The sequence below is a fragment of the Amblyomma maculatum genome, chromosome 11, assembly GCF_055883805.1.
Source record: "Amblyomma maculatum isolate TAMU_Amacu chromosome 11, ASM5588380v1, whole genome shotgun sequence".
Taxonomy (NCBI): Eukaryota; Metazoa; Arthropoda; class Arachnida; order Ixodida; family Ixodidae; genus Amblyomma; species Amblyomma maculatum.
The window spans coordinates 140,329,338-140,357,094 of NC_139354.1; the positions used below are offsets into that span (position 1 = coordinate 140,329,338).

The window sequence follows — 27,757 nt, forward strand, 5'->3', positions numbered from 1 at the left end:
ACAGCTGACCGCATGCTTTCGTTGATTTATAAATGCAAGAATGGACAACTCTCGCAAAAAAAAAAAAAAAAGATAAATGTGCCGCTTCTTAACATTCGCATCCACCATAGCTTATGCTACTCCGCACGTTCAGACGACAAGGACGGTCGACTCTGGCAAAAAAACAAGAAAAAAAAAATTTCGCTTCTTAACGTCCGCCCTAATCCATCCTAATTTACAACGAAATTTTGTTTTTACACAGCAGCATTTATATAAAAAAAACACTGTTATATTACGAACTTCACTGCATGAACAGTTTGTCTTTTAGCGGTGTAGAAAATACAAAACCCAAGTTTTCAAACCCTTCCCTTACCGCTTAATCTTGAATGCATGCATTTGTGACTATAATACAAGCGAATTTGGAAGAAACAGCAAACGAAACAAGTAAAGCTTTGGTAACATACAATTGCATACCTCAAAATATCAGTACAGTTGAAATTTTCTGTGGAGCCAAGCTGCTCCAAACAGGTGCTCTACCATTAATTTTACCCACAGAAAACCTTTTGACCAAACTTGGGACATCTCAATTAAAATCCTGACTGACGGCTGGAGGTACAAACATTGCCATCAAAAATGACCATGAGCTTCATGTGTTGATACAACTGCCATGAAATGGGTGCTCCCACTCAATACGAAACCAATTGGCGCTGTGAATGTTTTAACGGTGCCTGAAAGCCTGCCACTGCATTGCAGGTATAATAGGAATGGGATGTGCAAACTGAAAGTCTCAGCAATATAGACCACCAAGTTCAGTTTGATTCTTGTACTATAAGTTCTCAATGGTTTTCTCACATGAATGCAAACTAGCGCCCATATTGTAAACGTGCCTCGACTCGACGCTCTACCACCAGTGCTTGGAGTGGAGAAAACAGCCACTCCTCCACTTCAGGGCCAATTAGGATTCATGAATCCAACTCGGCATTTCCTCTGACAAGTTCTCTCTCTACTCGAAGCAGCGCAAATGGCGTATGGGGATGAAATTAAGGCGTACTTTTGGCCCGAAAACTGTGTGCTAAAGTAGCACGCTTAGTTTTTCATGTTGAGTCTTCAACAACCTTCGCAAGCAAGTTCGATGTTAAGAGCATAGTGGAACTTGTTTTGCGGGCTAGATGAAAAGGGTGGCTGTGAAAAACTGCCAAAAATGCTTTTGCACCTGGCAACAGTCGCTGCTGGTGACAGAGTTTTATTTGTTTGGTGTGAGATGTTCTCGCCCTTTGCTGCTTTGCCTTTTTTTTTTATTGCCATGCTTTGACAGACATCAAAATACATTTGAAAAAAAAAAAAGTAAAAGCCGGCACTTTCTATGAACATGGCTTTGGCCTTCAGAGGGCTCGGGGGCAAACGGTGAAAACCTGCATGCTGCTTCACAGTGCGTTTCAGCGCATACACACTGAATTCGGAGCCCTAACTGAAAATGTGCTTGAAGAGAATGCCTTCGCTGGCAGCGAATATCCTTCCGTAGGACAAGCACACCAATGCACTCCCTCGACAGTGCCGTGCGTCCGAAGACGCACTACGTACCCTCAGGTGACAGGCAAGCCATTGATGCGTGGGGTGCAGCACAGATGTCCGCACAGCCCCACCGCGCCTTCGGTGCACCCCAGCTTACTGCATGTGACATGCTGTTCCCCCACGACAAGTTTGCCGCCGTTCATCAGAAAAGGCGAGCTATGGAAGGAGTGCGCCTCCCCCACAGCTCGAGTCCACCTGCAAGCAAGCTCACCATTAACCGTGAAATGCGCGCCTCAACTCTGCACTCAGTAGGCTCCGAAAAGTTGTTCACTTCATCGGCAACGACTTGAAATATACCCACACCACAGACACATAATGCGATAAGCAATTACAGTACTGGTACCGGCGGCTGATCACAGTTATAAAAGCTCGGCACGGGCAGCAAGAGGCTACGGCCACACCTGTAAAACTATAACGTGCCAGATGTCCTGGGTCGCTGTCACTTTCAGCCAATGCTTTAGAGAAAGGTTTGGTGCATCCTCGTCATATCCACTTTCGTGAAGTTTGGTATACCGGTAGAACAAAGTCCACACAGCGAGCAAACGATGTGATGTCCTCAGTGTTTACAAGTGGAGTGGTCGAGGAGCGGCGCCAAGGCAGCGGCACTGCGGACTAGAGATTCTTGAGAAAACTCGAGTTCTCTCTGCCACTGTTGGGAGTTATTCGAGTGGAGGTTGTTTTCTGAAACGAAAAACGTACCTCGGGGGCCGCTTGGAGTAGAAGTTAGAGTGAAGGCGCAGTCGTGAATATGGCGGTAAGACTAACTGCCACATTCACGACATGCCTTCACTGCAACTTCTACTCCAGGCCGCTTGGAGCGGCAGATCTGTTGTTTTTTTTTCTTTTTTTTTTGCCAGAGTTGACCATCCTTATAGTCTGAACGTGCGGCGTAGCATAAGCTTTGATAACTCTGATCAGCTGCCGGTACCAGTACTGTAATTGATCATCGCATTACACTTTTGTGGCATGGGCACATTTCAAGTCGTCGCTGGTAAGCGAAAGTTTCGTGGCTTGCCCTGCGCGATGGCGTCCCCAGACGACGGTGGACTTGCAGGGGAGCAGTGTGTTACATGCAGTAAATTGGGGGAACTGGAGGTGCGGAGAAGCTGTGCGGATATCTGTGCTGCACCCCACGCATCAGTGCCTTGCCCATCGCAGTCGAAGAAGCGCATTCATTTACTCATCCTACAGAGCGATATTTGCAGTCAGCAAAGGGCATGGCTTTTCAAGCAGGTTTTCAATTATGGCTCCGAACTTGTCCGAAAGAGACTGGGCAATCAATGAACAGAAGGGTAAATGAACATCGGGCAGACACAGGCAAAAACCTCCCAAAAGCAGCTTCCCAGCATTTCAATCAGATGGGCCGTAAGGTTATTGAAATTTATTTATTTATTCTCCATGTTGGACTTTAAATCTTGAAGGGACACAAAATATAGGGTGGCATATTTAATCCATAAATTTAGAAGATTGGAACCAACAGGAGCAAATATTGTTACGTGGAAACTATGTATTTACAGTATATTTACAACAGCCTCAACAAGCATAGCCGCGAGCAGCAACATGGAACCAGGCCCACTTTGTTGTCATCTCCTTGTCCCTTCCAAGAGGCAAGTGAAGGAAACACTTCGTTGTCGTTATCTTGCAACAATATCTTGAAAGAAGCATTAGTATTCCTTAAATATATTTCCTCTCTGCCACAACTAGTCATGACAACAATCCCATAAAGTGTAAATAGTACACTTTATTCATAGCATATGTACATACTCTGTATCCCCGCCCCCCTCCTGTAATAGCAAAAGCTCCAAGTGTTTTTTCAAACATGTTCGTTTCTCATTACTTCTTACTTTGGTTCCCCCTTGAATCGTTTCAGATAATGCCATGCTTGGCAGGTATAGTATACTCTGATTTGTTGTTATTTTAATTTTTTTTTGTCCTTCTCTCCCCTTTCCAAAACCTCTTGATAGCTGTTCCCATGCAGCTAGCTGTATTGCTCATTAGGTCCCTTTGGAATGCTTGTCCCTTTCAATGTATGAAGGAGCACTGAACAAGGGTAAAAGGGGTACAAGAATGCTGAATTGGGTGAGTTGGTGCGTTTGCATTTGTCCTTGTCTTCTTTGCGCTACGTTTCCTAAAATGTAAAAGGGGTACATCTCAGTTTGCAGGTCGAGCCAACGTTTCGACAAGTGGACTTGTCTTCGTCTGGGCAAAGCGATCATCAGTGGCAGGGGTTTAAATACGCTGTTGCTTCCAAAGAAGAAAAGCTGTGGAGGTGAAAGTGGGTGAGAATAAAGCAGGTGAAGGAGTGGGGAGGGGAGGATGGGTGAGAAGATGAGAAGAAAGTAGGTCATGGAGTGAACAAAAAAAAAACATCTTCAGTATGTATTTCTCAGCCTGGAACCAGGGATCCTGTGGCCAGCAAAAGAAGTAAAACAGCATACCAGAGAAAAACTACAATACCGGGTAGATGATTAGTCACCACTTAAGAGAATCCCTTAAGTATATTCCCTATGCAATATAACTATTCGGGGAAACAATCCCACATAGCGTTAATTGTACAGTTTATTCACAACGCATGTACACTCTATTCCCTTCTGCAATAGCATAAGCTGTACATGCTTCTCCAAACACATTTCCCCCTTATCACTTGTTGCTTGAGTTTGTCCTCAAACTTTTTCTTTTGCATGTCATTTGTGGTTCACTGTGCAGTTATTATCCTGTGACTTTGTACTAACCCCCCCCCCCCCCCCCCCACCACCACCACCAGCAGCTTTGCAGAAAGTTTTAAGAATTGGCCCCCTTAGATATATTTCTTATCAAAGCCCTTTGCAAAGCCTGTCCATTTGTCAGGTGTATCTGCACCAAACCCTCTTAAGTGGTGACAAATCATCTACCCGGTATTTTAGTTTTTCCTGGTATGCTGCTTTTACTTCTTTTGCAGGCCACCACAAGATCCCTGTTCCAGGCTGAGAAATACATACAGAAGATTTATTTATTTTTTCACTGCATGACCTACTTCCTTCTCACCCATCCTCCCCTCCACACTCCTTCACCTACTTTCTTCTCACCCACTTTCCCCTCCTAATCTTTTCTTCTTCGAAAGCAAAAGAATATTTAAACCCTTGCCAGTGATAATCACTTTGCCCAGACGAAAACAAGTCCACTTGTCGAAACGTTGGCTCGACCTGTGAACTGAGGCGCACCCCTTTTACCCTTGTTCAGTACTTCTTCATACCGGGTAAACCATCTTCCTTTCGTTCTACCTGTCCCCTTTCAAGAAACACGTGTCAGCATCGAACCTGCTTTAGGTGCTGACAATCGTTTACTTTGCATAATAAATTTTCTTGCTGCTGCTGCTTTTCTTTTTTTTTTTTTCATGTGATGATGAAAGCACTGGTTCCATGCTCATAGAAATTCATACCCAAGGAAACATTCTTTCACTTCTCGCCCTGCTTCTTCCCCCCCCCCCCCCCCCCCCTCCCTAGATTGTCTTCTTCGGAAGCAAAACCGTATTTAAAACCTCCACCAGTAATTGTGCTGCCCAGACGAAGACAAGTCCCCTTGTCGAAATGTTGGCTCGGCTTGCTAACTGAGGCTCCCCCTCTACACTTGTTCAGTGCTCTTTCATCCTACAAGCGAATTCCCTACTTTGATCTAATAGATGTGCCACCTTCATGGTCTCAACAGCGCAACAAACATTGTTTAGACTTGATGTTAAACTCTTCTGTTCATAGTAAAACTGAAGGTGTATCTGGGATGATTAGATTTCTTACTGCTTAGACTGTGCAGCTCTGTCAGGTCAATTTTCAGTGCCCCAATGAGGCATTTACACTACCCAACTTGACACACAGTACTTTCTGAGAGAATCATGCTTAGCAACGGGTATAAAAAATAATGCAGAATAGGTGCCTCTTATAAAGGGCTACAGGTTAACTTAATTTTCATTGCATCAGTTGATCAACACTTACAGGACAGCCAAAACACTCAGTACCTCCAGTATTTCCTGCTGCTGCACCAGTCATCCCAGAAGTATTGAAGACGTCAACAAGTTCTGGCAACTCTATAAAACAACAGAACATTACAGAAAGAAAACATGAGCAACACTGCACATTGGACAGCAGCAGCAGCAGCCATGCCGAAGGACGACCGAAGCCGAAGCTGAGTACTTTTCTTTTACCAGTTTTTATGTGTAATCGTATAGTGGCGGGAAATTTAGATTATAATTTAGCTTAAGATCAGAGACAGGGAAGTGAAAACATATAGGACTTAAATAACATAGAACAGCGCTAGGAAAAAGTATTTAGGCCTAGTCCGGAAAAATTTTCTGAGCAACGCGAATTCTGTCGCAGAGTTGAGGCTATGGGGCGGCCGGCCAGGAAAGCAAAGGGTGGGGATCCTGGGGATCTCGTCCAGTGCGGAACGTGTGAGCGCTGGTGCTTCCTGGACGAGACAGGGTTTGAGAGCATGATGGAAGCTGAGGAGGCCAGCTTGAAATGCAAAATATGCACGGCGGTGGAGAAAGTAGAGGGGGAGCTGACCAAGGAGGTAGAACGGATGAGGAAGGAGCTTCAGGAGGAAAGGAAGAGAAGGGCGGAGTTTGAGACAAGAGTCGAGAAGGAGTGGGGCGTCAGGGTGGAGAGCCTACAGCGCGAGTTGAGAGAGGTGCGCGATAAGGCAAGCAGATTGGAAGATCAGGTGGAAGAGTGGACAAAGAGACAGGCAGAGGGACGGAAAGCACTCCACAAGAATGCAGGCAGTAATGCCACCCTGGACGACGGGGGGGCGGACGCGTCACAGGGGGCGCGCAGGGAGAATGTAGCGATTATGGGGGACACGAGCCCCGATGGTAACCGGAGGGAAGAGGGGACACAGGGGTCGAGGCAGCAGGGACTGGATACCACTGACAGGGAAGAGACAGGAGCCGGCAGCAAGAGGGTATGGGTGGTAGGGAGCTCTAATGTCACGAGAATTAAAAAGGCAGTCTTAAAGACAGTGAAGTTTACTGAGAAAGTACAAGTGGAAAGCAGGCCGGGCGAGTGTTTTGGGCAGGTAGTGGAGAGGACAAGGGATATGCTGTGGGAAAATAGAGAAGGAGACAATCTGGTAGTCATCCATGCCGGAGTAAACGACGTGCTGAAGAACAGGGGACAAAACCTAGGCAGGCAGATAAGAACAGGGGTGGCGAAGCTACGGGCTACAGCTGAGAATGTGCACATAGTGCTGTGCACAGTGCCGGCAGTCAAGGGACAGGGCCCGTATGTAGCACACTAAGTACTGAGGGCTAATGAGATGATCTGGGAGGTAGGGAAGGCCCTCAGGTGCGATGTCATGGATGTGAACAGGGTGATACATGAGGATAGGAACTACCTCCCCTTCACGCCTGATGGCATCCATTACACCGCACCAGCGGGATGGCAGCTTGGGCTGCGGATGGGGCGAAGGGCGCTAGCTTTTTTACAGGCGAGCAGATTGCCCCTGCATACCGAGAAGTAGGAGACAAAGATGGAGGGAGGAAGGGCAGGACGAAGGCACAGAGGAGGAAAAAGAAACAACCCGTAAATTTGGCCTTCATTAATATGCAAGGGGGTAGAAGTAGAATTAAATGGGATGAAATTCAGGAGCAGCTGCAAACTGGAAATTTTGTAGTATATGGTGTAGCAGAAACCCACCTTAGAGACAGTGAAGAACCTCCACACATTGAAGGATACTCATGGCTGGGGTGCAATAGAAAAGGGAAGGACCGAAAAGGAGGTGGCCTGGGGGCCCTAATCAAAGGCCAAGATTGGAAAAGGATAACGGAAAGCTGCAGAGAACATATATGGCTCCAGGGTAGAGTGGGAAACCTAGATACAGTACTAGGGTTTGTTTACCTAAAAACAGGAAATGACTCGAATGAGGAAAATTCTGAACATTTCAGATGTTTAGCTAAAGACATAGAGAAATTTGGCCAGAATAAGGAAGTGATAATCTTAGGGGATATGAATGCCCATATGGAATTTTTTGATGGAGCTACCGATACAACAGGCAAAATGTTAGGAAAATTTTGTGAAACCCAGGATCTCACAATAGTTAATTCAGAGATAAAGTGTGAGGGAAAAATAACATGGGAAAGAAATAACTCTCATTCCACAATCGACTATTGTCTGATGTCCCACAAGCTGTATGACAGGTTAGTAGGTATGGAAATTGATGAAGAAGGGGCGAAGAGCTTAGGAAGCGATCACAAAAGAATTAAACTCCAATTTGGTGGGACAGCGGCTACAACAAAAATGCAGGTATGTGAAAGCAACCAGAAACTCAATGATATGCAGTTGGAAAAAGGGTCAAAGCGCATTGAGGACATAGTAAACCAACAACCAAATAGAGAATGGACATACGATGACCTAGTAGAAGTATTTAAAAGAGAGCTAAAAAAGGACAAGATTAGAAGAGGAAAGAGAAAATATAAACCAAAAAGCTGGTGGGATGCTGAAGTTAAAGCAGCCATAACGAGGCGTCAAGAGGCATCCAGAGAGCACAGATTAGCAAAGAAGAGGGGAGCCACACCAAGGGAAGTAGAATTCAAATGGGAGGAGTACCTTGAGAGAAAAAGAGAGGCGTCAACCCTAATCCAAATCAAAATAGGAAAAGCTGGGGTCCAGTGGATGATGGACATAAGTAAAAAAGATAAAAATGCTGCAAAGAGGTTTTGGAACCACATAAGGCTACAAGCAAAAAAGACGGAAGGGGTCCAACACTCACTGACCACACAGTAAGGAAAAAGAGTGGAGGGAGAGGAAGCACAGGAATATGTTAGGCGCACAATAGAAACAGCCTTTGCCAGTCTGGAAGTGAATACCGCAGAAGAAATGGAGAATAATGAGGACCACAGGGACGAGGAGCAAGAATACAAGGAGATGACAGCAAGAGAATGGGAAAGAATAGAACGGAAGGTCCCCTTGGGAACAGCGACAGGACCAGATAGCATACCCATGGGATTGATTACCAGATTAGGACAAAAAAGCAAAGTAAAATTGCGACAGTTGATTGAACAAACAATAAACGGCGGTCAACTACCAAAAGATTGGAAATTAAGCAGGATGAGACTAATATACAAAGGCAAGGGAAGCAGAGATAACATAAAGTCCTATCGGCCAATCACAGTTACATCAGTTATATACAGGGTAGCAATACAGTTAGTAAAAGTAATGATGGAGGAATGGGCAGAAGGAGGGAATATCCTCGGTGAACTACAAAATGGTTTCCTCAAGGACAGAAGACTAGAGGATAATTTATTTGTGGTTACCCAGTGTATAGAAACAGCAGCTGCAAGTCAGAGACCATTATGGATAGCGTTTTTAGATATTAAAGGGGCATACGACAGTGTAGATCAGAAAAAACTGTGGGACCAGTTGAAGGAATATGGCCTGAATAAAAACCTGGTTCAGTTCATACAAGAAGTGTATGCAGATAATGAGGCAGTGATAGTATGGGAGACGGAAACAACAAAACCAGCAAAAATAAAAAGGGGGCTTAGGCAAGGGTGCCCACTGTCACCGCTGCTTTTCATGATATACATGAGCCAAATGGAAAGGCGCCTGGAGGAAAGTAATATGGGATTCGATGCAAGCTATATGCAGGGAGGACAGAAAGTAACGCAAGTTCTACCAGGATCGATGTACGCGGATGACATTGTACTGCTGGCAGATAAGAGGGATGGGTTGCAGGAGCTGCTTAAGATCTGTGGAGAAGAGGGCGAAAAGTTGGGACTGCAATTTAGCAGCGAAAAATCAGGAATAATGGTATTTAATGATGAAAGGGGGGACGTGCTGGAAATACAAGGCACCAAGGTTGAACATGTGGAGAGCTATAAATACCTGGGCATATGGATCAATGAAGGAAAAAATTACCTAGAAAAGCATGAAAGAATTACGATAGACAAAGGGAAAAGGAGTTCGGATATTATGAAACACAGGGCCCTCTGGAATTATAACAGGTATGAGGTTGTTAGAGGGGTATGGAAGGGTGTTATGGTACCAGGACTCACTTTTGGAAATGCATTCCTTTGCATGAAATCAGAAGTACAGTCAGGCCTTGAAATCAGACAGAGAAAGGTAGGTAGATTGGCATTGGGAGCACATGGCAAATGAAGGAGTCCAGGGAGATATGGGCTGGGCATCATTTGAGGTTAGAGAGGCAATTAGCAAACTAAAATATGATCAGAGACTAACCGAAATGGAGGAATCAAGGTAGGCACGAAAAATGTACAAGCACCTCTTCATGAAAAGCCTGAATACGAAATGGACTAACAGAACCCGAAAGCTCAGATTTAAGTACCTAGAGTTTGGAGATACACCGCAGCAAAACATCAGCATTGAAAAGCAGGTAAAGGAGGCAGAAAGGAAAATGTGGGAGGAAAGAATGCAAGGAAAATCAGCATTGGGTATGTATAGAACTCGAAAACAGGATATAAAGAAAGAAAGTTTATTCGACAACTCACGAGGGAGCTCATTGCTGTTTGAGGCTAGGACAGGGGCTCTCAGAACAAAAACGTACAGGAAAAAATTTCAGGAAGTAGATATATTATGCGCGGCGTGCGGAACTGAGGAGGAAACAACGGAACATGTTGTTCTAAGGTGCCAAAAACTTCGTCCTGCCCTTCCCGCGGAAAAAGCGGCAGATCTGGAGAGAGCGCTGGGATTTGCTGGGGAAGATGGACGAATGGATGAGGAACGCGTTCTGATAACAAAAGAGGGGTTAGAGGATTGGTGGAAAAAGTCAAGAGAATAAAGAGAGAAAAAAAGGGAGGGGGGCAGATACGGGCAAATTAGAAGCTAAAAATGGGGAAGAGATAAATATATTTCTTTTAATTTTTTGGCTAGGCGGCGCAAGCTGCCGTCCGATACAAAGGGCAGAGCCACTATCATCCATCCATCATCCATCCAGATGGGTGAAGTTTAAATTTCGCAAACTTATTTAGCTACCGACAGCACAGAGCAACACAAAGATACTACTCAGCTAGAAATCATTTGCACTATGTCGTGCAGCAACCAACAATGCTACTGAGTAAAACTTATTTGCCTTTGTCTGGGCCTTAGAAAATAACCTTCTTTTTTTTTTTTTTTCATTTGCTCCTGCACAAGGTCTGCAGACATAATCAGAAAGGTATCACTTGCAGAGTTTAGAAATCGTCCTTGAGGTGGCACCACAAAAGGCAGCTATGTATTGTACAACCAACGCCGATTGAGCTACCACTGCACAGCACCAACTATAAGAATGGAATGCAAGGAGGCAGTGTCCATATTCCAGTGTACATAAAGCAATACCTACAGGAAGAAGGTGTGCCTACATACGCACCCGCCAGCTGCTCGGTTAAATGGACTCACTTGCTCAAAATAATGCGCAATGGTCTCAACTGCCTCAGATGAAACAGACAAAGCGAGCACTCAGATTAAAATATTCAAGGTGCATTCTGAATGAGGAGCCCAAGAAAATTTGCACTTTTCTTTCTAGATGCAAGATTTCTGGTTCCCAATTCAACGAAAATGTTTGTACTCTAAAAAAGTAGTCGCATACAGTGCTAAGTCTGAACGACAAGCACTGTATCGCAACAGTGCTCAGATAACAACATTTTAGCGCACATTATTTGGATTACATAACTGGTATCAAAGCCTCCCTTGACCTTCACCCACTGGAAATTCCGACGGAAAATTGCACAACTTTGTCCTCATTGACCAAACTTGCTCTTAGAGTTGCCACTAGGCACTTCTTGTTGCCATTATAATTCAATGAGCGTTCAGCGTCTTCATGGTCACACTGATGCTTTCAACGGGTCCTTTTTTCCTAGACCAATTGCAGCATGGAATAAATTATCCGAATCAATAGCCTCCAAGCATGACATTTAAATTTACGGCTATACTTGCTGCCGATCTAAACGAACAACTACAATGGTTTCCTTTCTGTGCAATTTTTATTCTTTCGAGTTTATGTGATTGTGGTCTATGTTGCATTTGTTTTTGCTCTTATACTGCCATAGTCTGTTTTAGGAGTTTTTGAATTGTGCTCAGGTACAATTTATGGTATTCTTGTATTGCTGTTGTATTACTGCATTGTAGTGCCTGTTCTCGTTTTTCATTTCCTGACCGCTGATACATATGTTATCGATCCCCCCCCCCCCCCAATGTAATACCCCACTTGGGGCCTTTAAGGGACAGAAAAGGATGATGATAATGATGATGAGACAGACTATTTGGCTGGCAGAAAATGTCTGCTCCTTTCCAGCTCTTCAACACAGTAAAGGTTATGTGAACGCATAACTTTTTCTATCACGCAAACAAGACAGGCAGTCTTGTGCTCGTGCCAATAACTTTGGCATGTAATTATGCGACATAGTACAGCTAGAAGCAATATAAGAGAGAACACAGGAGCACGTGGCCTCCACACTTTGCAAAGTGCTGCCACCGACATGTGATCAGAATCAGCAGTAAAGGCGCACGCAAAGTAAGCTTGGACGGCTCCTTTTTCCGAGGATGCCCTTTACATTATTTCTTTAAACAAAGAAATAAGTGGTCAGTGGTACCATATACTCATGGATTGACCCATAATTTGATGAAGATTGGACACAGACATGGCATCCGGATTGTGTCCTGCGACATAAAACAGAGCCAAAGGCAAGTTTGCTCGAGTGAATAACCAGGAGTTTAAGTCTAGATGCCAAACTGCGCACCAGACAAGGTACTCCGATTGTATCCAGGGGATTGTCTACCAGATTCCCTTACATTGTGGGAAGCAATACATTGATTAAAACTTTCTGCTGGGCGAGTTGGTAGTTCATCTTGATGTAGGTTTTTTTTTTTTTTAGCGCAAACGTCTCGCCTTTCTTGTCTTTGTTTGCGCTAAAAAAAAAAAAAAACCCCTACATCAAGCAGTACATTGGACAAACAGGAAGATTCATTAATGACAAAATTAGAGAGCACGCTGCAGCAATATCGGAGAAGTCAGACACCAACCTCGCAGTGCACTGCAGAGGCTGCTTTATTTGTATTTGCAAAGACCAAAAATGTCCAGCTGACCTTCACAATGTGAAGGTTTTGAGAAGGAATAAGGACAGGTTAACAAGGGAAATTTTCGAAGCACGTGCAATCAGGAGCTCGGAAGACCAGTGTGTTACCACGCCTTCAGTGGTACTGTTGAAAAAGGAATCAGATTACGCTTGTTGGCAGGATGTTAAAGATAAGGAATAAGTTAGCTGCAGAGGTAAAGTGAAGGGAGAAAAGATGCGCGGGTTCAGATCAATATAGTTGTCAGTGCAGCGTTGTCCTTGTGTCTGTGTGCACTTCTTCGGTTTTGTTCCCCTGCCCTGCTGCCTCCTTCCAAGATGGTACACCAATTAGCTCAACATTCTACTCTATTATTGTTCAACTGAGTTATTTCATGTGAAAACCAAAGCCTTGAATGTACACGGCATTGCGCTCCACTGTTTAGGGCATTTAAAAGGCAATAGATGAGAAATGTATGTGACAGTCAAGCACAGCAAAACTGAACATGCCGTGCCTACATTTCTTGCCATCACTCCCTTGTGTTTCGCCCTGCGGCTCGGAAATTTCTTTCTTTCCCTACTTCTTGCTACGCTTTTCCGCTCTTTTACTTCTGAGTGAACTGCACCACCTTCCTTCCATATTCATACCACCTTTACTTTTTTATCCTATGCACTGCATTCTTTCCTTCACGGTTCTAAGGCTTATATAAAGTTGGCTCCTTAGTGTTGGTGAGCCTGATGATAAAGCCATTAAAAAAGCAGTTCAGCATTTTTTTGTTTTTTTTTTATATCTGCCCTTCGATTCTAAGTAGTGCGTGTGCAGTGATGTAATTTCAAGGGAAGTACATCCCCGTGGCCAGGTGCACTTTACGACAACTGATTGTTACCAAAAATGTTTTTACCATTTAGGCAAAAGATGTCACTTATGGAAGAGGAACTGGGACTTCAGTTTCATTTTACTATATCCGAGTTTACTATAGTGGGGTTCCACTGTATTAGCACTGCGCTGCGTGTTCGTTTATTGTTAGTTTCGCTGAGCTAAGACAGTGCACTCTTAGACAGGCCCTCCAATGGTTAACCGGCTTCAAGACATAGCAATAAATGAACCAGCTGTGAATGGACCCCTTTCTAAGTCAAGCCAGAGCTTTGAAATCAATACTGGGTTGCAGGCAGTCACAAATTTGCAGTGATGGCAGATAGGACTGGGACAGGCATTGAAAAACATTCCTCATCATAAGTCTAATTCTGCACATGCACCATGCCAATCATTTAATGTGCCAGAGAGTGCCATGTAATGATTGATCACAGGCCTTTAATTGTGACACTCAATTGTACCGTGAAAATCCTTCCCCATTTACAAAAGTAATCATTAGCTGTAACGTGACCTGTAGAAATTGACACAGAGAGCTGAGGCTGTGTGATCACTACATGCATAATATGATGCTGCATTCCCAGGCCATTAAAATTGCAAACAAGCCATTCATTTCTCCAGTAGACACAATATGAAAAATTTTTGACTGATTTTAACTCTTATTTATGTGGAGGATCATAATATTGCAAAAGTGTATTTAAATTGCCAATGACAATTTTTTATTCAATATGAGTTATGCATAGATAAGCCTTCTAACTACTTCAACATAGCCAAAAACATGTAGTTGCTTACCTTTTGATCTAATTCCAGCCTAAGATGCTGTCTCCCCCTTTCGTTTTCCTGACTTCTATTATACAAAAAAGAAACACCATAACTTTTTTTTCAAAAATGAGGTTTAGCTGCTTAAACACAAACAATTTAGAACTGATTCCTAGCTTTTAACAAGCAGCAGTCATTCATCAATAAGAGGCCTGGAGGAATGTAAGAGACTAATAGTATAATGAAGAATGCAATTTGAACATTATTTTCAATAGCAAGCTGTGGTACTTAAGAGAATAGTGAAAGCTTAGCATCAACACTAAGGCAACAGGTGATGCCACCAAGCTGCCCATTAAGGCTCAGAAAAATAATTTATTTTGCCAATGTACTGCATGTTAAACTCGCTGAAATTGGTGTGCCAGACTTACTGAATAACATAAAAAGCTTTCTGCTGAATAATTTGACAATCTATCAGCTCCAAGATGCTGTGGAGCTGGCCGATACACATGGGGTTTCACGACCACCCTGTACAGGATTTCTGGCTCAAACAGGCTTCTGCAGCACACTGCTAACTCGAATAAGGAAGTTGCTACATGATGATCTTAAAACATATCTTAATGGCCTGCAGATCTATTTAATTTCTGACTCTGTCTCAGGGATTAGATTGCAAACGTAAGCATTTTATGCTGTTGTCAAAGAAGGAAAACAATACATTTTTACAGAAATCTAAAAAGCAATACAAAACATTTTCTCATTATGGCCTATAACACACGAATGGAAGGTACAGAAGACAGAAACCTTGCTGGTCTTCAGTCGATGGGCATCACCATATCCCTCCTCTTCCTCAAGCATTGCATTCAGTAATATTTCCAGATTGCTGCGCACAGCTAGGAAGAAGAAAACCTATTAGCAGACATTCTCATACCCGTCTTTGCTTCACTCTATATTATAGCTTGCGAATGACATCACTTGCCCTAACATACAAATGGCACAGTTCAAAATTGAGCTCTTGCTCTGAAAAAGCAATGACTACGTTCATATTTGTTTTTACATATCGAACACCCTGGGCGGGGACACTTATATCCCCACCCACGGTGTCCGATATGCAAGAACAAAAATGTTGAAGCCGACATTCACCACTTGCTGTGGGACTGCCCAGCACTGAAATTGACACGAATCCGGCACTTGGCGATAGCTAGCCTACCAGCAAACAATCCTGCCTCGTATATCACCTGGACGGAGGGACATCATGCTCACTCCTTCACTTCCTAAAATCACCCAACCTTTTTCCATTAATTTAATCATTTCTTCATTCTTCATCTCATACCCTACTGATGCCCTTAGGCAGTAAATATCGTTAAAAAAAAAAAACAGACGGCACAAGCAGGCAATGTACTTTCCGGTTCTAACCAAAAAACATTGATAAACATTCGCCGGTAAAAAAAATTACGGCATCTGAAAAAACCAATAACGCCGGTTTTTGGTATATAGGACCAGTTCTTGACGAAAAACTTTCCTCTTCCGTCCCTTCAGAGTACAGAAACAAGCATAAAGTATTTTAACCATGGCTCCACTTGTTTACGTCACTCCAAAATCCGGACACTGCGATATGTGCCAAAAGTCTTTCTGTGGCGTGACATCGTATTTTTTTCTCCCTTAATACCAACGTTGGGGAAAAATTACTGCACTGTCGACATGTTGAGTACTACGTGCATGCCCCTTCTCCCCAAGGAGGGCCGTAAATATAAATAACCAAAGAACATGGGAGACCCTGCACAGCTGTGACCTGAGACCCAGCTGGGCGCGATCAACCTGACCGAAGAACAACGCGCACCAGTCAGCATCCGAGGCGAAGCGCCAGCCGCAGGTGGAGGAGATACGCGAAGTCTATTCCTCCTTCTTGATAAACATGCATGCATACCGCCACAGCGAAATAGCAACGCTATCTGGCTCAATGCAAGGGCGCCAGTTCTACATCTGCAAAAAATATAATAACAGTCTGTATACTTACGGCTGAACTTGACAGCTTGCGCGACGAGCAGCTTTGATGAGCCAGTTGCCCGCCGTTTTTTATCCTCTCGGGCCAGGCAACGTTTATCCGATTAACCTTCTGTGAAGGGCCGCTGAACGTCGGCAAGGTTTTTGAGTTACGTTTGACGACTGCGTCGGAAATTGGAACAGCGCGAACTTGAACAAGGTATCACATGTCACCAATGGATCCCAAAATGGCTTAATCGCACGTGTGTCGCACCCGCCACCTATAAGGAGTAAATAATGTTTCTGTCTCTTCTTTTAGTAGTAACTCACACCATTTAGCCCAAATATAGCCCTTGTTATTCTATTTTAACGATCTTTTTCCTCATTTATTCATTTTCACTTATGACATCTTTTTACCATGTATACAAGCATGGCCTCCGAGATCACCAAACGGTGATCTCGGAGGCCGTATTAAGCAACTTTTTTTATATATTTATTTTTCAAATTTTATAGGCCTACACGACACATTTTTGTCTCGCTTGACATTGACACACACAATGTTCTTACACAGCTCCTTTTGCATCTGCTTTTGTGTCTGCTTAGGTTTTGTAACGCACCATAATGTGTACAGCTTCATATACAAAGGCGTAGCAATTTCATTATCAAATTTTTTTGTCAATTAGCGGTCGCCGTCGTCAGACAAGTCGTACTGCATGTTGCTCCTTTTGCCCGGAAGTTAACGAAGAACTCGTCCGCAGCGTTATGAGGACGATTGTTCGAGAGGATAACAATTCGGCTTTCTCGCTGTCTCGGCATCATTTCACTAGAACTGCTAGCTGAGAGGCGCACACGACCACAAAACATCAGTCATGATGTATGTGCACCCCTCGAATGTATTCAGGAAAACAAAAGGGACGCAGGAGGTTTAGCAGGTATGATCTAGTCCTGAAAGTGGTATGCGTGAGTCCCTCTTAATCACTTGAGTAAGAGACAGAGAAGATCGGCATCGTGGCCATCGTGGCTGGACGTTCCGCCACGCTACGCTCTGTGGCCATTTCAACGTGTTAGCAAACACATCGCAAGACATCGTCGCTGCCGTATTCAGCTGATTGTAGTACATATGTGAAAGAGCATATGTGTGATCCGTACTAAGCTCGCCATACGTGTCTGACACGACGTCCCGTATATTTGCTTGTGTTATATACGTGATCGGGATTGGGGCAGGGGGTCGGTAGAACACTGCAAGGGAACGGGCCGCGGGCCGGGGCTTTGTGTGTATACAGCTTCTTTCGGAAATGAAGGAAACCTGCCGCTGAATTTGGTCCAGTGATTTATTTGACGCCGAATAAAAGAAAGCGTATTGTAGACAGAGGAGTAAAATGTCTTCCCAAAACTCTCTTGACGAAACCTTTGCTTCTACAGATACTACTGCAATTAATTCTCTGTTGAGAATATTATTACTGTAAGTTTCCTTTTTTTTTTTGTCTCATCTTGGCTTATTTTTATGTACTGGCGGTAAGCAGTACATATTTAAGGCGTCTGCGCATGCAGACTTTGTCGGGCCTGGGGCGGGCCTAGTGGAAACGCGGGCCAGGTACGCGCCTGGTTCATGTGTGCATGGGCCAGGCCCAGTCCCGGGCTTGGAGTTATGGGCCCGGGCTGGGCTCGGCCTTTAAACGGTGGGCATGGGCCGGGCCCGGACCGGAAAATCAGGTGCAGTGCTCATGGGGTCGAGCGTGTGTTAATGCTGGAAGCACGTAGAGCATGAAAGCTTGCAGCGCGAACCCAGGACCCTTTTTGCAAGAAATTTCTATAAGCCAGCCAGATATATCAACTGGGAATTAAGTTCTATAAACAAATTAGACCATGCAATTTACCATGGGCAGTATCAAATAACTATATATGGTCCTTGAAGAAAAAAACTATAGCAATTAGACCATAATCGTTCAGCGGTTCAATTGTGCAAGTGCGTTACTGCAGGAAAGCCAAATTCAATTTCGAGCGACCCGGGAATTAATCTTGTGCCCTGAACGTCCGTTTCAACTTGGATACCGCGGCTGCGCTCATGTACCCATGCATGCATGTTCAACGGACAGTCCTTCACGCTCTTCAGCGTTTGAATTTTTATCCCGAGAATGAAAACGAGTGAATTAAAACGATGTAGGCCAAGGATTCTGTGGCTTAAAGGCTACTGTTGCAAGGTAGTTTTCACAAAATACAAAAGGCAGGTGGCGCATAGTACCACTTAATTTCAGTGGTATGTACATTTACGTTCATGATCTACACTATTCACCAGATGTGGTAGTTATCTATTTAATCACCACACCAAACCATAGATCCATGAGTTAATCGACAAACACACACCGCTTTGCCAAGGGAAGGCCTAGGCCTAGCTGTAAAGGCAGGACGATTTCTGGATACGTTTTATTGGACTGATTCGTCGATGTGCGTTCTGTGACAAAAGGGGGACTTTGGAACCTGTGGAACGACGCGCGCTATGCCTTTAAGGTGCAAACACCACCTTGAGCAAGATATGTGCTCATGCACAGAAAAACAGAAAATCGGCGGTTCAGAATGCACATGGCTGCCGAGACCTCTCACGCCTCTTCGAGCGGTGGAGCTTCTGACTTCGACGCCCCCAGTTTGGCGAGATCTACGACGACGACAGTTCTACCGACCACTCTGCAGTAGTACAAGGCGGCCGGAGAGGTAAATATATACGTTCGAACTCGGTTGGCTAAAGACGCGCGGACAGACTTTACTCAAATCTGGGCTTGCTTTCATGGTGTTAATTCATTTCATTTGAAAACATAGAGCCGAGTCTAATAATTGTTCTGGGGTCGGAAAGCGCGATCTTTGAGGAGCGTCTCATTTGCATAAGTGTGTGCGCAGTCGAGATCTCTCGTAAAAAAAAAAATAAAAAAAATTAAAAAAAAAAGTGGCGGAGGGGGGGGGGGGGGGGGGTTATAAGTACGCCAAACATCCCGGAAGTTGCTACTTTGAATCTCTCACTGCCTGGGCGCTGGACGTTACACTGACGCCATGTTTACTGACCTTTTACAGTAATTGGCACGGTATTCCGTACAGCACCTTCATAGACTAAGTGTCATCTTAAATAAGCTCTCTGCTCCCAGTGGGCTGCAACCTATGAGAGTAGGAGGAGGGGGAGGGAGGGGGGGGAAGGGGCTTTGTTTTAAGCTGCATCATATATGCAATCACAAATAATGGAACTTCCAGCAACAGGCACTTAGAGAGAAAACCAGAACACCGCATAATCTTTGTTTAGCTGTTGAGAGACCTTGTCGAGATGCAAAAACAGGATTTCTAGGAGGTCCCTTTTTGTGAGGTGATCTGCACTTCCTTAGTGACTGGAGAAGTGATTTTAATGGTTTACTGTGAATCTCACAGTCCTGTGGTGATAGACAACATTGAAAAAATGGAACTGCACAATAAATGAGATAATGAGGAAAATATTTTTCTGCCACCACCGTCACAATTACCCTACATCTCTCAAATAGTTCCATCAATGTTTTTCTGCCGCTTTGGAGGAGGAAAACAGGTCATATCAGTGTGAGTCCAGGACTAGTCTTTTATGCATTACCTCCACGTCTGATTGTTAAATAGCTTGTGCTTGGATTCTGTGAGCTGAAATTAAACTAATGCATCACCCTTGCCCTAACTCTACTATTTTAGTTCCATGCGGTTAACATACGAACCAGGATATATTATTTACATTATTAGATATATAGCATAGTAGGAAGGGCCGCTGTGTGTGTGTGTGTGTGTGTGTGTGTGTGTGTGTGTGTGTGTGTGTGTGTGTGTGTGTGTGTGTGTGTGTGTGTGTGTGTGTGTGTGTGTGTGTGTGTGTGTGTGTGTGTGTGTGTGTGTGTGTGTGTGTGTGTGTGTGTGTGTGTGTGTGTGTGTGTGTGTGTGTGTGTGTGTGTGTGTGTGTGTGTGTGTGTGTGTGTGTGTGTGTGTGTGTGTGTGTGTGTGTGTGTGTGTGTGTGTGTGTGTGTGTGTGTGTGTGTGTGTGTGTGTGTGTGTGTGTGTGTGTGTGTGTGTGTGTGTGTGTGTGTGTGTGTGTGTGTGTGTGTGTGTGTGTGTGTGTGTGTGTGTAAGGGGGGGGGCACATGCACTTCAGCATGTTGCATAGAGCTCTGCATTCGAAGCTTTACTTGAATGTATGTTAACGGTGTGCCCGATGTTTCATGAAGTCGGCTGATTTAATGTCTAACATCTATGCTCTTTGTTACCAGGTTACACAGAGCATTGATGAAGACGAGGATAGAGAGGTGCCCCTGGATTGATGCCAGGTATGAAAAAGGCTTTTGGCAGAGAAAGAGAATGCTCATGGCACAAAGTTGTCAGTGTTTAATTACATATTTGTTTCAGTTGCCCCCACTACAAGGAACTTCATATTCGCACAGTACGAAGTTTCTTGATTTATAATCTGGTATCTAATTTTCAGCACAGTTCAAACTAAGCACAGTTAGCATAGTTTACACATGACATCTCACACTGCATTCTTTCCTTGATGGTCTTTATTTTGAGATGTTTCAAAATACCTTTTATTTCTCTGTTGAGAATCTTGGTGACCTATTAGAGCTGCCACTAAAAAGTGATAAATGTGATAACCAATAACCCTGCCTTTCTTACACCAGGCCAAAGCAAGATATTGCTTGCCAGTAGGCACAGATGTGCATGACACTCTCCTGGAGCAGCCGGCAACAGCGCATGTAAAATTGTAACATTTTAGTTTGGCCTGTCCCAGAATTTGTTATGGAAACGTTACAGTAGCTCTTGTGCTTGTTTTTTTTTTTTTGTTGTTTTTTTTTTTTGTAACCTATTGTGCTGCAAGTAGAAAAAAAAAAGAAGATTGAGGTCTAAAGATCTAAACTAAAACTGCAACCAGGGTCCAAGATTTCAATTTTTTTTTTGTCAAGTTTCAAGTTTATTGCACTTCATATATGATAGCATTACATACATAATAAATACAAAAGGAGTCCCATAGTGAAATGTACTGTACTGGGACCTCCTCAGCTAATTAAAACGAGTTATGAAAGGGAGCAGTGGTTACAGCAAATGTACAAAGTAAAAATATAGTATGTTATAACAATAATAATGTTTTCCCTTGCCTCTATAACAAATAAATGTTATAGAGGCAAGGAAGAAAAATTCATTCTGAAATTATAGAATACCCCACAAAGAAGTAGCCGTAGACAGAACGACAAGTAGTATCATATCATAAAAAAAAATGAAAGGAAGAACAGCAGCATAGCGTAAAGTAATACAAGAAAATACAAGTATCCATTATTCAAATATTAATACAAACAAGTGAACATGTGCAAGAAAACAAGTTTTAAAAGTAACTTTTTACGAAGTGTGTATGAAGTATTTCATTAGTTGGTGGCACTGAATGATTGAAGAATTGAAGAACAAAATGAGCGCCATTAAACAAATGTATCAAAAGACTTGATTTGATGTCCGGAGGTATGTTATTCCATGCTTTGACTGATGTGAATCCAACTACGGTAATTAGTGCACACTCTTGGCAGGAGAAAATTACTTCTTGATGAAAATCTAATGGTATTGGGGTCAGTAAGATCTTGACGATATATAAACTAGAGAAGATTGTTGTTAATAACAAAAAAATATGTGAAAGTGCCTAAGTTATACGTGAGTAAGGCAGAGATGGGAAGAATGTTAAGTTGCTGAAAAAACTTGGGAATATTGGCACGGTATGGGCTGAATGTAAATATACGTAAAGCTTGGTTTTATACGTGTTGTAGTGGTGTGATGTCACGTGAGAAGGATATGTGAAATCCCAAGTCGTAATGCAGTAATTAAGATGACTATGTATGAAAGCATAGTATTATGCTCATATTCATGGAGAAAGGACCAGGTTTGCAGGTTTGAAATCCATTTATCGCTCTGAACACTGATAGCCTCAGGCAAGAAACAGGAATTAGTGGCTGAGTTGCTGCTAACGCAAGGAAATGGCTTGACAAAAGCTGAAAAATGAGAGCACCTGTAGGAGGACAGGGTTTCCAATGTCACCAAGTTGCAGTTTCCAAAATACACAGTGTTATCAAGTGTGTTTACCATGCTTAGAGGACACCCTATCTGAGGTTGGTCATCAATAAATATAAGGTCACTCACTAAAGTCTGTTAATTTGCTTCTGTCAAGCTTTATTGATGACTTTAAAATCATAATTTTAATGCCAATGACACCTATAGTTGTATGGATTTACTGAAAAGTCAGTGGCTCTTCAGATACTTTTTATTTTTTTCTTTCCCACCTTTTATTACCTGACCCATATCACAAAACAGCACTTTAAGCCCTGGTCACATTGTTGCATAAACAGGGATGTGGCTTTGATATGCATCACGCTGAAGGTTTTTTAGTTTTCTTTCAGCTTGAGTGTCACTCGCGCTACCAAGAGTGAGATTCTGTGATCAGTAATGCCTGCGATAATTATGCAAAAAGCAGTTCAGTGTCTTGGAGAGGTATGTCACTGTGATTTTGGAGGGAAGTGGATAAACAAAAATATGCTTCAAGGCTTAGTCAGGGCTTTGTCACCTTCTATGCATCAAGATTGGTAGGGCCTGAATTACTCTTTTCTCCTCTAATTTAGCAGCTGCGCAAGGTGGAAGCAAAGAATTGCTAAATATATACTTAAATATTGTTTAGCAGAATCAGATCCATGTACGTATCTAGCCTGACCATTAGGAGGAGCCATGTGTGGCTCTGGAAGAAGCAAAATCATGGTCAGTCAGTGCTACCACGTGCATCTTCAAGTTTTTGCTGCAACAAGAGCACGCCATAATTACCCCTCGCTGCACACAATTACTCGTGTCTGCCATAGGATGCCACAATGTTAGGAGACTCAGGTTATCATAAAAGACATAAAAGATGAGTGCTTGACCTATGGCAATGTAGTTGCTTAAGATTTACACTTTTCCAATGTACATTTAGTTATTTAAATGTTTAGTTCTGGAGAATTGCTGATTTTAACTCTAATGCCGCCAAGACTACTAAAAAAGGTGCTCTTCCTGGCTGAATATCGTTCCAGATACTGAAATTACGAACACTTTTTGGCTTGCAGTTGGCAAGCGGCCATGTAGCAAACTTGGCCTTCCAGCGTTCACCATGTAGCATTTCTCCTTTTCCTTCCATTGACTCCCCTTAACATCCAAAGTGTTTACATATACGGCTTTAGGTGGGTGTTTCAATCAATTTCAGTTATAACAGTTGCTTTTAAAATTATAATTGCCATATGAGCGCTTAAGCCTTTCACATGCAAGTGAGAACTCCAGCAATTTCTGCCGGAGTAACTAAAAAACTTATTTTGATTTAAAAAGTAATTGAACAAATTTTAGTTAAATAGGAAACTAGCAGAGATAGCTATTGTCTCTTTAAACGTTTATCGAGCCTCATAAACTGATTATAAAAATGAATTGCATGTAGTGGCCATCCTCTCTTTTTTTAAAGAATTGGTTCTGTTGTGTCCACTTTTCTGCTCCCCCTCTTTGGTTTAATGAAACTGCCATGCAACATTGATTAATATGCTACTGTCATATAATAGTTGTAAGTGGCGTGCAGTGCTGTTCATGAAGCTTACCATGATATGAATATTTTAAGCTTCAGTAATTTCAGAAAGGAAAGCTGGGCTAAGTTCTTATTGAGTGAGGCAAGATTTTCTCCTCTGGACTCACATTTTTTTTTTATCAAAGCAGGAAGAAGTGCCAGTACTTTATCCTGTGCCAAGTGATGCAGACAGCTCAGGTTCTGATGAAGACTGAGGTCCTCAAGTGAGCATGTTTCTTTTTTTCTGAAATGCTGAAGATTTAAATGCCAGATAATTCCATCTTGACACCAAAAGCTTTGAATCAAGTGCAAATGTTAAGCATTTTGGGCAGATAACCTTTCTCTGGCTTGCATGTTCAGTACATGCTCACCTTTATGCTGGCCCTAACAAATGTAAAAAAATGGAATTTATCATGCAAGGAACCATATCGCACTGTTTGTCAGTAAAATACACCTGTCATTGTATCAGTTAGACTCTGCTATTTGGCACTTATGTATAAGTGGACTGTAGGAAAATTTGATGTGAACTAACATTTTCCTCCAATTAATATTTGTGGAATATCTCATTTATTTTAAGATGCTGACTGCAGAGCTCAACAAAGTACTTTGCAAGTTGCTGATGAGAGGACACAAGTTGCAGCCCTTCTCATGTCCTATGTGATGCACCATAAAGTCAGCGACCAGGGGGATGACAGACCCGCTGGACCTGCTGAATATCATCTAGTACCCAGGAAAAGCTCAAAAAATTGTAATATACTTGCTTTTCAAAGCTTTGGGTGTACGCATTCCTGAAGCTGAGAACCACTTCTATTGTCTTGATTGTACCAGGTACTTGGGTAGTACAGCTCAGATTGAGATTCACTGCGAGAACTGTGAATGGGATATTGACATAGCCTTTTGCTCTTCCTTTCTTGTAATTCCTTTGAAAGAGCAGCTTCAACGAATTCTTGGGCAGCAAAACTTGAAGTTGCTTCCGCAAAGAATCAGAGGAAGTGTGATGACGTAGTGGATGACATAGAACATGCCAGGCTGTCGGCTGATTTTTCAACTAACAATATTTCACTATTGTGGAATACAGATAGAATTAAAATGTTTTAAAAATTAACGTTTGACATCTGGCCAGTTCAGTGTGATATTCTTGAGCTGGACCTTGCAGTCTGAAAGCAGAACAGGCTTATGCCTGCTATTTGTTTTGGTTTTTCAAAGCCAAACATGACCACTCTTTTTACACTCTTTGCAAAGGAGCTACAGAAGCTTTCCTTAGGATTTCCATTAGTTAAACATGGAGAACAGGTCCAAATAAGGGTATTTGCAGCTGCATATTCAGTGGATGCCATTCGTTCAGCAGTCGGAAACTATAAACAATTTAATGGCTTTTATGGGTGTGGCTGGTGCTACTACCCCGGGGGCTCTTCGTACGAATATTGAGATCCTGCTCCAGTGTGCAGGACTGCTGTGAAGCATATTGAAGTGGCTAGAAAAGGCACATCTTAAGTGCCTGTTTATTAATAGAGTCAAGGGACCTTGCCTTGCCGTGACCTCGTTTTGATGTGGTGGATGGTTTCATCCCCGATTACCAGCATTGTGCCTGCTTTGATGTCATGTGACAGTTACTCAAACTGTGGCTAGAAAGCGAGTATGACTGCCCTTGGTAGAAAAGATACAAATTGACTCAGCTAAATAGCCTGGTGTTGACCATCTCACCTCCAATAGAGATCACCCTAGCAAAAAAATCCGATAGAAAACTAATAGCCTATCAGATTATTGATATTGGTTTTATAGGTCTGCCAGAGTATTGGTCTTATGGGTATCCTAGCCGATTGGTTTTACAGGTCTACTGGAGTATTGGTTTTATAGGTCAATTGTTTACTGGTCGTATAGGCTATGGTTTTATCGGTCCTATGGCATCTGATAAACTGATAGGTCTGTAATGCTAGTACACCTATAGCTGTCAATAATCTGATAGACCTACAAAACCAGTAGGCTTCCTATTGGTTTTGTAGGCCCTATGGAAAATTGGTCTCATCGAGTAGCTGCGTGTGTTTTACCTCTCCGGACACCTGAAAGGAGAGGGCAGCTATGTTCCATTTTCTAGGGATGAGTTACGCAGCAGGTGCATGTATACACATTTTAATCCACAATGACAGCGGCAACGCATACTGGCACATAATCCAAACATTGACTGCATCCAGATAGCCCTCGATTCCAAGATTGCGGATTTCGGCCCGATGATGTAGTCTCTCAAATGCTAAGGCACCTGAAAGAAATAAAAAATTGCGTTACAGCTTGAAAAATAAGCGATTTCAAGAACGCGACACCACCATGACTTCAAAAAATCGGTCCACACATATACCGGCAACCGCGATTGCGCGCGTATTCATGCGGAGGCAGTTAGGAGAGGCGCCGCCATTACTGAACGCCGAGGTAGCTGCTGAACCAACATTCCGCCTTTCGCCTCACCACAGGTTCTGCCACTTAGACACAGTGCGCACGATATTCGAAAACAGATTAACGCTAAAAAGTTTCATCAATGCTTTCAAGAAATCGTGCCGACAACTTTAAAACTCGACGCTGCGTTATATCACACCGCGCGATTCAAATTCCTTTGTTGGCGTGCAGGCAACGGCATTCTGCAACGCAAAGCCACATCATACACTGACAAAGTATAAACGTCAGCCCGAAGTTGCAAGTGATGCACACGCACCTGATCAAAAGCTGAACGTGCGCTGGAACGTTGATATCCTCGAGAAGCACCCCGAAAATCGGCGAAAACTTATAAACACAGGGCACCGACCGAACTGCTGCCCGATCAGCGATCGCGCAAGCGCCAATGCCTCTACGGAGCTGCGCATGCGCGCCCAGAGGAGAGGTGGAAAGGAGGATGAGAGAGGCCAGCACGGGAACGCTTGCGCGGGAGTGGGAGTGAGAGAAAGGAAACCTACCTCTCCGCTGCGAAGCGCCGCCGGCATCGCGCTACCGCGTCGGCAGCTCGAGCCGTACTCGTCGCGTGCTCGATGTCGACTCCTCTCGCTTCGGCGGCGGCTGCAGCGTTGCAGTTGCTTGGACGCGCGCCTCTCAATCCATTTCACCGTCCTGCTCTGCACATGTAGGTGATTGTGACTGAGCTGGGCCCCGACAGAACCGTGCTATATCCACGTGCTTTCCCATCTCCATTCAGTGATCCAGTAGCAACAGCGTCGCGCGTCTTGCGGCTCCAACCGTACGTAGTTTGTTGAGAACGCGCGCAGCGTTCTCAATTGTTATTGCGGCTAATATTGTACGTTACGGCAATACTCAATAAACGGGATGAATGCGTGAGTTTTGGGGATGTGTCCGAGATGGAAAAGGAAACAATGACATAGACCTAAAATCTCCAACGTACTGATCCTGCATGCAAGACCCATAAACAAAGGCATACTGATGTATCAGACACATGAACCAATATGTAGTAGTCTACAAGACAAGCATGTATCAGCCTATAAGATGTATGGGCTTCTGCACTGGTCTGATACTTTTCTTATACAACCCACCGATAAACCTATGAAACCAATACTATTGCCTATAGGACAAATATGTACCAGTCTATAAGATTTATGAGTTTCTGAATAAGTCTCATAGAAATGCAGATAAAACACATAGAATACCTACAGAACCAATACCGATTCTTATAAAACCAATAACGCACCCTATTGGTCTTTTTTGCTAGGGCACCTGCACCCCAATGAGGTTTGAAGACTGAGCTAGGTAATTGGAAGGTGTCAGACCCCCTGCAGACACCCTACCATGCTCTGTACAGAGGAGGGCTCCTGCTTCTTTGTCGAGCAAATAGGTACTTTGGGCATACCACTTCTTTCTTTTTATTATTATTTCTTTTATTTTCTATTATTATCATTTTTTTGCTGGAGGTGCTGCGATGTGCAGGTCTGAGTTACTCCTTTAGACTGAACCAGCTCTGCTAGATGCTTTAACAATAGTTCCACGAGTTGTGTCGATACAT

At 43.4% G+C, this 27,757-nt stretch overlaps 1 protein-coding gene and 1 long non-coding RNA gene across 2 annotated transcripts; one reads left to right on the forward strand and one right to left on the reverse strand.

Moving 5' to 3' along the window:
* The first annotated feature begins 18,521 nt into the window (after positions 1 to 18,521).
* Positions 18,522 to 25,475, forward strand: LOC146175080 (uncharacterized). The gene is made up of 4 exons (XM_084584502.1): positions 18,522 to 18,881; positions 20,429 to 20,485; positions 23,907 to 23,984; positions 24,338 to 25,475. Exons 1-4 carry the CDS (start codon positions 18,670 to 18,672, stop codon positions 24,342 to 24,344), a joined length of 354 nt encoding a protein of 117 aa, XP_084440628.1. The 5' UTR covers positions 18,522 to 18,669; the 3' UTR covers positions 24,345 to 25,475.
* A 399-nt stretch (positions 25,476 to 25,874) lies between these two features.
* LOC146175081 (uncharacterized) lies at positions 25,875 to 26,652 on the reverse strand. Its single transcript, XR_014701788.1, has 2 exons — positions 26,465 to 26,652; positions 25,875 to 26,017 (listed from the first exon to the last, which is right to left on the reverse strand). It is a non-coding gene; the product is annotated as an uncharacterized LOC146175081 (long non-coding RNA).
* Positions 26,653 to 27,757: the final 1,105 nt, after the last annotated feature.

What these genes read in the sequence shown, in the direction of transcription:
- LOC146175080 (XM_084584502.1), top strand. Translation starts at nt 18,670, where the DNA reads ATGCCTTTAAGGTGCAAACACCACCTTGAGCAAGATATGTGCTCATGC. An exon ending in AGTACAAGGCGGCCGGAGAG is followed by an intron (nt 18,882 to 20,428) that starts GTAAATATATAC and finishes CTTTGTTACCAG; the next exon opens with GTTACACAGAGCATTGATGA. An exon ending in TGCCCCTGGATTGATGCCAG is followed by an intron (nt 20,486 to 23,906) that starts GTATGAAAAAGG and finishes TTTTTATCAAAG; the next exon opens with CAGGAAGAAGTGCCAGTACT.